Consider the following 14050-nt stretch of genomic DNA (forward strand, 5'->3'; position numbering starts at 1 on the left):
TCTGGATTGCGCTTTGGATTTTTCCTCTTTTGTTGCTGCTCCTGTTGACTCTTGCCTGTACTAACATCCCTTGTTTTCATAAAGCTGCATTTGGAACTTACTCTGTGGTCCGCAACATTTGTAATATGCATGTCTGCATGGACATTCCAAGAAGCAATCTGTGCTTTGTTTGAGGTGTGCTTTATAGCTTCTTGGTTACTACACCACACATCCTGTGTCATGACTGGTTTGACGAATGCTTCGTGACGCAATCACACAGAGGCAATTCCAAATTGTTGTCATATCCAACACCTCATTGTGTTTCCTCTCTGAACTATTGTTACACTGTCTGAGATGTTATTGTTTCTGTGTAAACTATAAATATGCTCATTTTTATAATACATAAGGGATAATGTATATCCAGCCAGTTGCTCTTGCAGACGAGTAAAGGCTGTTATGTTAGACCAGGCGTGACCAACTCTGTTCCTAGAGATTGACCTTGCAGATTTCAATTACAACCCATATCAAACACACCTGCCTGTAATTATCAAGTGCTGCTCAGGTCCTAATTAATTGATTCAGGTGTGTTTGATCAGGGTTTGAGCTGAACTTTGCAAGAAGGTCGATCTCCAAGAGCAGGGTTGAGCGCCACTGTGCTAGACTGAAGAGCTTTATTCTGTGCAAACAGTCAACTGAACATACATTATCATTCTTATATTGTCACAAAAATAAACAAGTAGACATGAAACAGATATGAGCTTTAACAAAACTTCATTAGCCACTGTTGGTAAATTAAAAAAACAAGCAAAGTGTAATGCTGCGTTCACACCAGACGCAGATGAAGCATCAAGCACGATTGATTTACATGTTAATTCAATGTCAAAAATTTGCATAGACATCCTGCGGCACGATTTACAAGATTCGCGTAAATGAATTGGCAAAAGTTGAGCACTTTCCTTACTCGAGTTGGAAAATCTGAACTTCAGCGGACATTTGTGCCGCGTTAACCAATCAGAAGCTTTCACCTGTAGGGGCGTGATTATGATGTAGCGTCTGTTGTTGGTGTCCTGAGGGGAAATCCTCTTGCCGGCACTAGTCAACAGTTCATCAAACTGGACTCGACTGCACTGCCTCAATCATCCAGGTATAGTTTCTAGGATCTAGAGCAGGGGTGGCCAATCCTGTTCCTGGAGAGCTACCTTCCTGCAGATTTCAGTTGCAACCCATAATCAACACACCTGCCTGTAATTATCACGTGGTGTTCAGGTCCTAATTAATTGGTTCAGGTGTGTTTGATATGGGTTGCAACTGAAATCTGCAGGAAGGTAGCTCTCCAGGAACAGGATTGGCCACCCCTGATCTAGAGGACTTAGACATGGCGTTGAACGAATATACGCTGTTTTTCATTCTTCTTAAAGCTCATCAACATACCTACTACCAATAAATCCATATTAGCCATTTAGCAACAATGCTAAATTCACTGGACAGACAGAGCCACAGCCCATGATGCGAATAGCGATTAGTATGTATTGTGAAGTTTGACGCGTGAATAAGGCGAGAAAACCTAAAATGTTTGCACATTTATTTACGCGGGAATAGTGCTATTTATTTGCACGTTCCATGTTTGGTGTGAATAACACAGCATAACGTCCTTTGGTTAATCTATCTTCTCTGTGAAGAAAAAAAAAACATGGAATGATTTACCTGTAAGTAATACTTACTCTTACTTACTTTCAGGGCTGTTTTTATCAAAGTTGAAATTTAGCCTCGCCATGTTCGTGTTTCATAGCGCTGTGCAATTAATTGAAACACCGATTTCGATTTTGGCTTCTAACGATTATGAAAAACCATTAATTGAGATAAACGATAACTTTTTTTTATTTACTGCCCACTTTCCAGCACATTTGTTGCTCTTAAAAGCAGGAACTAAACCGCATGCTTCTGTGTGTGTGTGCGGCGCGCACACACAGTCCGAAGCATGTGGTCAGCATTTGGTCTCATTCGCACACTGTGACGAGCAGAGCATCTAAAGTCATCCTAATGTGAGCGCTTTAATGGTCAAATAGGTGTCAATACGCGGTGTTTAGTGATTATTCATATTAACCCTCATTTGTGTAATAAACAACGAGTTGAGGAAGACATGTGAAAGCGAAACCATTAAAGTAACAGCGCAATATTCCTGCTGCCGCCTGTTTCGATCATTAATAATCAAATAACAAAAGGAGAAAATCTCCCACTGCTCTTGACTGAAGGACTTTTGTAGCTAAAGTGTTTTTCTTACAGTGAAGATCCTTAAAGCACAGTTTGTTTCATATTTTTATTCTATTGTATTTATTTCTCTTTCCTTTGCAGGGTGGAAAATAACTGCATACATGCAGTTGAATTATTAGCTCTCCTCAATATTACCAACTCTTTTCCCCCAATTTCTGTTTAATGAAAATATTTTTTTTCAATACATTTCTAAACATAATAGTTTTAATCACTCATTTCTAATAACTAATTTCTTTTATCTTTGCTATGATGACAGCACATATTTTACTAAATATTTTTTAAAATACAAGAATTCAAATTCAAAGTGCGATTCAAAGGCTTAATTAGGGTAATTAGGCAAGTCATTGTATAACAGTAGTTTCTTCTGCAGACAATAAAAAATATGTATTGCCTAAAGGGGCTAATAATATTGACCTTAAAATAGGTTTGAAAATAATTTAACCTGCTTTTATTCTAGCCAAAACAAAATAAATAAGACTTTCTCTAGAGGAAAAAACATTAAAGGAAATACTGTTAAAATTCCTTGCTCTGTTAAACATTATTTGGGAAATATTTATAAAAAAAAAAATTCTCAGGAGCGCTAATAAATTTGACTCCTACAGTAATCGTTTTGAATAATCGTGATTACAATTATAACCAAAATAATAGTGATTATGATTTTTTCCCCAAATCGAACAGCCCTAGTGTTTCGTAACATCTAATTTTTTTGAGGTGGGTTGTTAGCCCAACACTCAATCCCTATCCTGGATGACCCTGCAAGTAATAATACAATATAATATAATATAATATAATATAATATAATATAATATAATATAATATAATATACATTTGTTTTCTTTTTGGCTTAATACCTTTATTAATCTGGCGTTGCCACAGCGGGATGAACCGCCAACTTATCCAGCATATGTTCTATGCAGCGGATGCCCTTCCAGCTGCAACCCATCTCTGAGAAACATCCATACATACTCTTTCACACACATACACTATGGACAATTTTGCTTACCCAATACACCTATAGCGCATGTCTTTAGACTTGTGGGGGAAAACCAAAGCACCCGGAGGAAACCCATGCAAACACGGGAAAAACATGTAAACTCCACACAGAAATGCCAACTGACCCAACCGAGGCTCGAACCAGCGAACTTTTTGCTGTGAGGTGACAGCATTACCTACTGCGCCATCGCGTAGCCCCATAATATAATATAATATAATATAATATAATATAATATAATATAATATAATATAATTAATATATTAGTATGTAATAGTATAGAACAGTATAGTATAACAATAGTGTATATTTTTATTAAAGTGCTTACAAAATTGTTAAAAACAAAACGGCAGTGCTTCAATAAATAGTTTTTGATTAGTTAATTGTTTGATCATGTCGTCTTTGCTCTTTTTTTATATGTATTGTAATGCTGTATATATGTATTTATTAATTTTTATTTTTTATGTATTGTAATTGTAATTATTGTGAAGTCCAAATAAAACAAGAAAGGGATAAATGCCTGGAAATGTGTTAAGCAGGAAAATACATTTATGTGCATTGCAAGCCAATGTGTTTATGACAATGATAGAAATTTAGCAGCATAGTGTAAAAAGGATGTAAACACTTTTAACAGCTAAAATAACTGCAACCACAAAACCATTTTCAACTAAAAACTGAAAAATATCTTCATTTCACAACATTTGGGTGTCTGAAAATCCAAAGGTTTTTATAATTTTTGTTTTTAACATTACAGAAAATTAAATGAACATTTGTAAAATCTGAAGAAGAAAAAACCTAAAACAGAAAGAACTTTTGGAACCTTTATCCTCAAGGTACTTGGTCGGGCAGCTAGAAAAATAACAGAGACTTTACAAAGGAAAGCAATAAAATTTAATTTTTTACAAGTGTTTATCGATTAACATAGTTCAAATGAAATATCATATAGCTATACCCATGAATATTCGTACATACATGATTATTCAGTATTCATGATGAACATTATATTCTGTAGTATTTTGATTCTGAAGCATGTTAGTCATATTACATATTGGTACCATAATTCTCATGATACAGTGAAACACTGACCAAATATGGCAAGACTGGTCATCTTCCAACTCAAAACAAACAAACAAATAAACAAACAAACAAAAACTTTTCATATTTCATGTGAATATATTGCACTAATATGTGGGTTAGGGAGAAGACGTATTCCAGGAGGAAGATGATTAGGATGGAAGAACAACTTGTTTTTGCTTTTTTTATTTTTGTTCTGTTTTGTTTTTTGATGAATTGAAAGTGCACTGTAGACTGATGCATAATGACAACTTGTCCATCATGGATATGCCATATGGCTTAATTATTTTGCCATACATTGATCACAAATACTCTTTTGGACAGTTTTTAAACCGAAAGGTTTAAAAATCCTTAAGGAACTCATAGGCCACCAATACTTGACCACCTTCTAATGAAGTCAGGCTGTCGGTAATGACATTGGTAGGGTTAAAATTGCTACTGTAACACAATCATTAATATTACCTTACTTTGGTAATGATAAACAATAAATGCACAGAATATTATAAAATGCTACAACATAAATGCACCGAAAAACACGCATACACACACACACACACACACACACACACACACACACACACACACACACACACACACTCAGAGTCAAAAAAAGAGAAATATTACACTATAATGCATTGTGTGCTCTGTAATACTAACAGAAAGCTCTTTGATGCTTTGATATTTTACCTCATTAATATTCAACATCACATATACCACTCTCATTTGCATTTTGCTTTGCAATTTTATCCGACTTCAATGCAGGGAACAATACCAGCTTGAAAAAAAACAGAGTCTGAAAATTAAAATAATGATATGATAATCAAATGCATATTGCAGGAATGGGACGGAATTGAGAGTGGAAGGACCAAGTGATGCATAATGACACTATCTGTAGACTGATGCTGACAGTATATAGATTAAATCATGAATATATAGATTAACAAAACAAACACGTACACAATAAATAGATATATACATAGACATGTATTGTAAAATCATAGAAATTATACAGTATATAATAACCTGGGACAAAGCAGGGGGGTTTCTTGGTCAACCTGTGTAAGATTTGCTCAAAAGGAAGGACACTTCGAAAAATACTATTCCTCCTTTTACCACCAGCCACATATGGCATACCATAGCAGGTGCTAAGCTAGCTATGCTCTTAGCACTTTTGTTTTGTTAAGTTAGTTTGCCGTACTTCTGCTGTAATACATCTGAAATGGTCAAAAATGTTTACATTTAATAGATACCCAGAAAGCATATACAACCTCATGCAAATTGCGAGGTGTAGGGCTTACTGCATTTTGCAAAATTAACCTTTGAACCATAGGTCTCAAACTCAATTCCTGGCAGGCCACAGCTCTGCAGTTTTGCTCCAACCCTAATCAAACACAGCTGATCCAACTAAAAAGGTGTTCAAGACTACTATAGACTATAAGGTGGATGTGAGTTGGAGCTAAACAATGCAGAGCTGCGGCCTTCCAGGAATTAAGTTTGAGACCATTGCTTTAAACAGATGCAAACCAGAATATTAAAACATATTAACTAAATGCAGACATGACTTTGTAATTGCAGGACTGAACTCAGAAGCTTTGGTAACTGCGGTGGGCTTATTTTTATATTTGCGTCTTATTAATAGTGTCATTGTCACAATCACCCAATATCTTTTGTTTGATTGGAAGAAAACTGCAATTTACAGTTCAACCTTCTGTGCATGTACAAAAACCAAGCATACCTTTTTATTGCTTAAGTACTGCACAAGTTGACATACAAAGCACATACAAAATGATTGCAAAACATTCGTCATATTCTCGGCTCTGTTGTGGAAGTGAAGGTGTCGTTCCCTGGTGTCCAGACACTAAGGCAGTATTGTTACAAAAAGGAAAGGCCATAGATACCGAGCAGTACCTCTTTGTCAGCAAGGAGGGGTATGTATAGGGTCAAGGTCTAGCTGAAATATCCTACTAGGTCTATACTGTATAATTGGGATGTTAAGGGCTAGGTTTGATTGTGCCTGTGTGTAGGTTTGTGTGCACCTGTGTGTTTGTTTTGTGTATATATCTGTGCCACCTGCCTGGAGAGACATGTACGGCGTGTTCTTTCACAGTGACAGATGATGCCCGACTGATGAAGTGCGACAAATTTTGCTTTGCTTCCCTGACCCAGCATAATTCCCTCCTTTATAAAGAGCACACCTTTATAACAGGGCAATAGCAATCGCTCTCTCGTGCATACACACTACCACAAACATACATACATCATACACCCTTTCATATTATTACTGTGAAGTAAAGTATTTTTTTGTTAGTCGTTTTTTTTTTTGGAAGTCATAATTTGCATATCCCTTATCATCAGACAATAATATTGCAAAAAGTACTGACAGAACTTGGAAGACAAATTTAAGTCACACCATTCTTCAGTCAGTTTCGTTTGTCCATTCCTTTTGGCATAACAAATAGGGAAGTCTCTAGACCAATAGAAATCCAAGTGGTTGAACATACACCCTCCTTCTCTAGTGAGAAAAGTCTTTGACGTACTTAAAAATGTTGCTCACTCATTGTCGGAGGGTGCAGACCTTTCTCACAAGTTTGATGGGAGTTTGGGGTGCAAGCTTGGTGTCCCAGGGGTGGACCTGTCACTTGACCCATGGGCTGGTGATCCACCTGAGGACCCAGTCTGAGTTATGGACAACTTGGAAGTTTGTCTCGATAAGACAACATGACCAGGTATTGAGCTAAATGGATTCACAAGGGGTGGGGGGGATGGGAGTGGTGAGTAACCTGAAGTGGATCCTCGATGATGAGATAAGTCTGGTGGTTGTGGTCCTCTTCCCACAGCCCTGGATTTTTCGGCTAGTCCAGGAATAGGAAGGGACATGGAAAGGGTGCTTAAGTCTTGTGAAGGTAGATCAACTAGAGATCCACCCCTTTCTCTTGGTTGAGGTGGTGGTGGAAATAGTGTCTGAGGGGTCAGTAGTGACGTTTGGGATCCAGAGATGCTAGAAGGTTGGCTATGCGCTGACATTCTCATTTTCTCTGCTGTTGGACTCTGGCACGTGGGGCTCCAAGCTGAAGGTGTGCTACATGGGGATGCATTTCCAGATCCATATTGTGCAAGGGAAGCAAGAGCAGATGGTTCTTGAGCAAGCTGGGAAAGAACATCCGGCTGTATACCAATCTGAGGATGCTGGGACTGGACACTTGTTGGACTCTGTACTTGTTCAAGAATGCTCTTGGAGTGGACTGGGGACTCTGTTACTGGAGACTGGGGGGCTGTCCTTCCAGCTTTATTTAAGTCTTGAATTGGTTTTGTTGGTTGAGGATTTGAATGAGTTGCATGTAGCTGGGTCAGGATGGGACTTACAGAGTGCGCTATCAAAGGAGTAAGGGTGGATGCAGGGGGAACCGCTAGATGAACAGCCTCTCCTCCAGCTGCTCCTTGTTGGAAGAATCCAGGAAGTGATGCAGCAATGCTTGAGAAAGAGGCCTGAGAAAGTTGCGGTTGAGAATGAAGTTGGGCAACGCTAAAGTCTTTGGATCCATGAGAGATAATGGGTCTATGGTGGTAGTGGGAAGACTCTGTGATGCTTGAAGTGGTAGTGGTGACAGTTGTTGTTATGGTGGTTGGCAGAGAGCTGGATGATGGTGGCGGTGTGGAGGTAGATGATCTCTCGGCCCTGAGTGTGTCCAGAATTGGGGTTTCTATACAAGAGCTGAACTGCGAGCTGGTTGATGAGGAGCCACCAAATGTATCAGCACCCGAAAGTGCAGTTGGGAACCTTTTAAAATACCCTGGCTGGTCTTTCAGTGAGCCAAGCCGAGGAACAGGAGGTCGGAAGAGGGTGTGGGGCAAATGGGGGTGACGAGTCAGGGCGATGGCAACTGAAGTAGTGGCTGCAGCAGCTTGCAGAGGAGCCTGAATAAGAGGTGCCCATATGACAGGGGTGTGGGAGGATGGAGTCGGTGCTGGATGAGGAGGTGGGGGAGGTGTCTGCATGAGGTGTGCACAGTGGGCCATATCCCTGTCATGCTGCACGATCTGCTGGATGATCTCATTTTCTTGGTAGTTCAAAACTCCAGAATTAAGATCCCGTTGGACTTTGTGCTGGAGTACAGAGTTCCTCTTTCCTGTGAGGACAAAAAGAAAGGAAGACATAAAAGGCATGGAAAACAAGCTCTGTCTATAAAGTCAACATGAATTGCTAGGACAATAAATGGTCCTTTTATATACAAAGGATTCAACTTCTAGGAGGTTGTTTTAAAATAATATCAGTAGAAATATGGCCTTCCAGGAGCAGTTTTAGACACTCCTAAATTAGCTATATGGCTTGTAGGATAAATGTTAACCAATGGCCAACAAGTACATAAGGGTTATGAACTGCAGTTTTTGTTGATTTAATAACTATAAAATAAATAAATAAAAGCGTCAAGTGATGAGATTATTAAACTATCCACTTCCCAAGGACAATTCAGAGAAGCTGTGAGAAACATGGGTTTACTAAACTGACAGCTCTCACCTATGCGGTCAAGGCGATCGAGGGCTACGGTCTCAAATGCTCGTCGCATCATGGGGTACTCCTCCAACACCTCGTTGAAATGGTCCACAGAGAGCGAGTACAGACGGCAATATGTGTCCGCTCTCACACTGGCCGTTCTTCTGCCTCGAGTCAGCAAGCAGATCTCTGTGGATGTTTCGCAACATTAGCCAGTTGAAAACCACATGGAAAGAACATGTAGCCTACTCTTCTTAAGAGCAACAATGTGGAAGAACATACAATTTATAAACCATATATATGTACAAWTATATATATATATATATATATATATATATATATATATATATATATATATATATATATATATATATATATATATATACACAGTGCATCCAGAAAGGGTTCCTAGCGCTTCACTTTTTCCACATTTTTTATGTTACAGCCTTATTCCAAAATGGATTGAATTCATTTATTTTCTCCAAATTCTATACACAATACCCCATGAAGATTTTTTTTTCACAGCCTTTGCTCAATACTTTGTTATTGCACCTTTGGCAGCAATTACAGCCATCATCACAGCTATAAATGTACCGATCGACTAGGTGATTTGTTTTGCCCTGTTCGTATCTGTAGGAATTGCCTGTCTGAATGCTGTTCCAGTTACTGATTCCGTGATGTCAGTGTAAATGAGTTTATATCCTAAATTTTACCCCTAAAATAGTTTACTGTCATAGCAGATGTTTTTTTCCACCACTCTCTTGGTAGCGGTGATGGTGCTCAACGTTTCTAAAGAGCGTTGGAGGAGTTTGCGTGCGATGTACCTGAGCAGCGGGGGTGAGTTTTGCCCAACGTAGTGAACATACCTGAAGAGCTGGGTCAGGGTTAGGAGATAGGCAGATGTGTGCCTGTGGTGATATGTGAACAGGTTATTGAGATTGGCTGTTTTGTGTTGGGGTCAGGGTTCCTGGGGCAATGGGGGCGGAACCAGCACGAGCAGGCTGACACAGAAGTCAGAAAGATTGCTAACAAGTGCATGCTTTAATAAAGTGATATTCTGAGTTCAAAAGCGATGGTCTGCTGTTTAACATGACAGCGGGGAAGGCAGCATGTTGTCTGCCACATTTGGGATGCCATGTTGAGCGTTGTTGCACTGAAAACATTATATTTAATATATAATTTATATTATAACATCTATCTTTTTAGATATTGTTAGTCTGAATCGAATCATTCGGTTTGTAATGCATACCGAACCGGAAGTCTCGTACCGAACGGTTCAATACGAATACGCGTATCGTTACACCCTTAAATATATATATATATATATATATATATATATATATATATATATATATATATTTATATATACAGTTGAAGTTAGAATTATTAGCCCCCTTTGATTTTGATTTTCTTTTTTAAATATTTTCCAAATGATGTTTAACAGAGCAATGACATTTTCACAGTATGTCTGATAATATTTTTTCTTCTGGAGAAAGTCTTATTTGTTTTATTTTGGCAAGAATAAAAGTAGTTATTAATTTCTTAAAAACCATTTTTGGGACAACATTATTAGCCCCTTTAAGCTATTTTTTTTCGATAGTCTACAGAACAAACCATCATTATACAATAACTTGCCTAATTACCCTAACCTGCCTAGTTCACCTTATTAACCTAGTTAAGTCTTTAAATGTCACCTTAAGCTGTATAGAAGTGTCTTGAAAACTATCATCATGACAAAGACAAAATAAATCTGTTATTAGAAATAAGTTTTTAAAACTATTATGCTTAGAAATGTGCTGAAACAATATTCCCTCCATTAAAAAGAAATTGGGGGAAAAAATAAATAAACAGGGTCGCTAATAATACAGGGGGGCTAATAATTCTGACTTCAACTGTATATGTATAACTGTATATATACAACTGTATATATACAACTGTATATATATATATATATATATATATATATATATATATATATATATATATATATATATATATATATATATATATATATATTTAATAGAATTAATGAAGATTAACTTAATTTATTTATGAATTTCCTACTATCCAGGCAACAACTGAGTATTAAACATAAATGTTTTTTCAGCCTAAGTTTAGAACACTCCCGAACTATTAATATGTGCATAAATTTACAATAGTGGGAATCATGAATTAAATATACATGCTGTAAATGCAGTGACTCAGGCTTTATATACTTTGAGCCTGCTTTTTTGAATGGTCCTCTTTAATCTGCACCCAGAGCATTAAAATGCCATTTTGACAGCTTAGAGATGTGCTCTGCCATCATCTGTCCAGTCAGATCACAGACTAAAAGCTGTACTTCAAACACAGAGGAAATTTCTAAAGCGACAGACAAGCAGCTGGTTAGAAGGGAGGACCCAGGGGACTGTCAAAACTAATGTGGTAATTGGGTGTTTCCAGTCAGTACAGTATCTCATCTTCGCACCTAAGAAATACAGTTTGGCCTTTTTCCCAAGAGTTCACTGACTAGTTCATATCATATTTAATAGATGAAGAACTGTCCATGATTCTTTATACACTTGTATGGAAGTTGTAATGGTAAAGCTTCCATTAGAATTTGCCACTGAACTACTAGTACAAGACTGAGATCAGAGTTTGATTTAAACATGATTCTAACAAAATTAATGTTACGCTTTAAACAAGCAATTACTTATCAAAGGTTAAGAGAAACATATTTCTTAAAAAACAGGACTAAAAGCTGTATTGTAGCATGCGTCCAAATATTACAGTTTACAACATTTCTTAGATTACAAACAAGGTATTTATTAAATGCTTGCACATTTAACACAGTCACTCAGCTTGTTTTACTTTTTGTTGAAAAGTAATTGATTTCTGGCACAGGAGGCAGGTTCACCAAAGATGCAAAAGGCAATAGCATCTTGAGATCAGGTGAGTTAGAACCTTTTACTACTTCTACTTGGTGGCTTATAAATTACACTCACCTTACTAAACCTCACTCTCAGTAAGGTCATGACACCAATGTAACCCCTCAAATTTTATTTGCCCCACTCCTAGCAAGATTTAAACAGAGAGTTCTGGCATGGGAGGTGGATGTGCTATCAAGCACACTAAAGCCCACAGCCTCTAGTGCACCTCTTCTGATCAGTGGAGGGAGGTTCTACCTACGGTACCTGTGCTTCAGTACACTCACAGCCCTAAACCTCACTTTCATTTGGGTCACAACACCATTGTAACCTCTCTGGTTCTACCCAGGTTTTCTGGCATGAGAGGCAGGTGCACTAACAAGAATTTTAAAAACCATAGCCTCTAGTGCACCTCTTGAAATCAGGAGACTGATGTTTACACAAAAAGGCTGTACTCACACTATGTACAGTTGCCTTGAACTGGGCCAAAGTACGCTAGTCCCCCCTCCTGTCTCCCCTGAGGGCCCACACTCACATTACAATCGAGCCTGGGCACGCTTACGTCATCGATGCTGCGCTGTTCAGTAAGCGCTCTCGCTCAGCACAGAGGAGATTTCACTAGTCATATCGTTTCAGTCGTTTGACATGCGGTGACACGCAGTCAGATATTTCGCCAAACAGATCTGGCACTTTTGGCGCTTATAAACAATCATAAAGCCCTCGTGCTGCAGAAATGAAGAGGTTTACTGAAGGTGCTCAGCTGTTGTTCAGTGAGGGGTTTGCGTCTTTAATAAACTACGGCAGTTTGCGTTCATTAAACAGTAAGATTGATTAATCTATATGAAACAGTCCCTTAAAAGTCTGGTCTCGCTTTTGGTTTCGGACTTAGCCGCGTTTTGCACTCACACTACAAGCGTACCGCGCCAAAGCCCAAGTGAACCGCGCTCAGGCCCACCTTTTCCAACCGGGCCAGGGCCGGTCAAGTGAACCGTGCCTGAGCCCGATTCAGCACACTCACTTCTCAAACAATCTAGGAAACGGGCCTGGCCAGGTTTGGATAGCATAGTGTGAGTACGCCCAAAGCTCCTGCTAGATTGTCTCCATAAACCTTACCCTGAACCAAACTTCTTTCTGGGTAATGCAATATTTCTGGGTTTGCTTGTCCACTAGTAGCCAGATTCCTGAACTAGAGTCCTGTATAGACAGTATGGGGTACAAACAAGAAGTGCTAAAGACCAAAGTCTGTAGTTTACTTCTTTATATCAGGGTAAGGTAGTTTTTACTCACACAGCTATTGCTAGCTAACCTTTACCACATTCTAGCTGCATTCCCACTGCAAGGTACAGTACAGTTCAACACAGCTCAGTTCACTTCGGTTTTGGATGGGTTTATTGCTTCCACTGTCGTGATCTCATGCTGTAGGCCTTCTTGTGGTCTACTAACAAAAGAAATATCTAGACCTTTTTGGCTGTCTTTTTCTTGCAGTGGTATAAAAATTATTTAGTTGTGCAAACCAACAGTACATCAGTGACTGCTTCTGACTATTTAGGCTGCACACACTATCCGAATCCGAACCGTTTAACTATTATCATCACCTTATGGACTGTTATGAACTCTGAATGATGAAATTACTTTCTAACAACAGGCTACATGTGCTGCTGAAGATTAAAGACACATATGAAAGGTTTGCTCTTACTGTGGGCTATATTTTGTGTTATTTTTGAACCCAAATAAGGACTAAATGTGTGCTGTATGTAGTTTTCTGTTATTGGTAACATATCGGAGAATGTAGGGGTCTGTATGTGTTCATATATGTTGCATTTATTTATTTGTTTTATATAATTGCAGACATTATGGTAGACTATCACACACATCATTGATCTGCAGTTATAATCAAACCATGTTCATAAAAAGGTTAGTAATAAGCATTTAAACAAGTATTTATGTTTATAAAGCATCTGTTTTGTAATGCTGTGTTCACACCAGACGCGGCATGCGCGGATAAATGGTGCTATTCGCACGTAAATTGCCGCGTGAACATTTGAGTATACTCAATTAATTCGCGCGTCAAACCAAGCTTCATTCGCGCGTCAAATCTGCTTCATTCGCATGTCAAATTCACTTCAGAACAGATGCGGGATTGCGTGATGGGCAGGGTTTCTGTCTGCCCGGTGACTAGCTTCGTTGCTAAATGGCTAACATGGATTTTATGAAGAAAATAACAGTGTTTATGTACTTTATGAAGGCTGAAAAACAGCGTCGATACGTTTAGGACCATGTCTAAGTCCACTACATGCTTTCAAAGGTGCATCCAGCTCTGTGAGCTCATAAACTCCT

General features: G+C 38.4%; 1 protein-coding gene across 1 annotated transcript in view; it reads right to left on the minus strand.

The window, feature by feature from the left end:
- Positions 1–4109: 4109 nt before the first annotated feature.
- Positions 4110–14050, minus strand: part of hcn4l (hyperpolarization activated cyclic nucleotide-gated potassium channel 4l) — a 109168-nt gene continuing 99227 nt past the window's right edge. The window contains exons 7-8 of the mRNA XM_679638.10: positions 8832–8996; positions 4110–8442 (exon numbers count right to left, since the gene is read on the minus strand). Of these exons, the coding sequence (XP_684730.6) occupies positions 6896–8442; positions 8832–8996 (1712 nt within the window). The 3' untranslated portion in view covers positions 4110–6895. The remainder of the gene's footprint in view (positions 8443–8831; positions 8997–14050) is intronic.

Source organism: Danio rerio, chromosome 25 (genome assembly GCF_049306965.1).
Source record: "Danio rerio strain Tuebingen ecotype United States chromosome 25, GRCz12tu, whole genome shotgun sequence".
In the NCBI taxonomy this organism is placed as follows: Eukaryota; Metazoa; Chordata; class Actinopteri; order Cypriniformes; family Danionidae; genus Danio; species Danio rerio.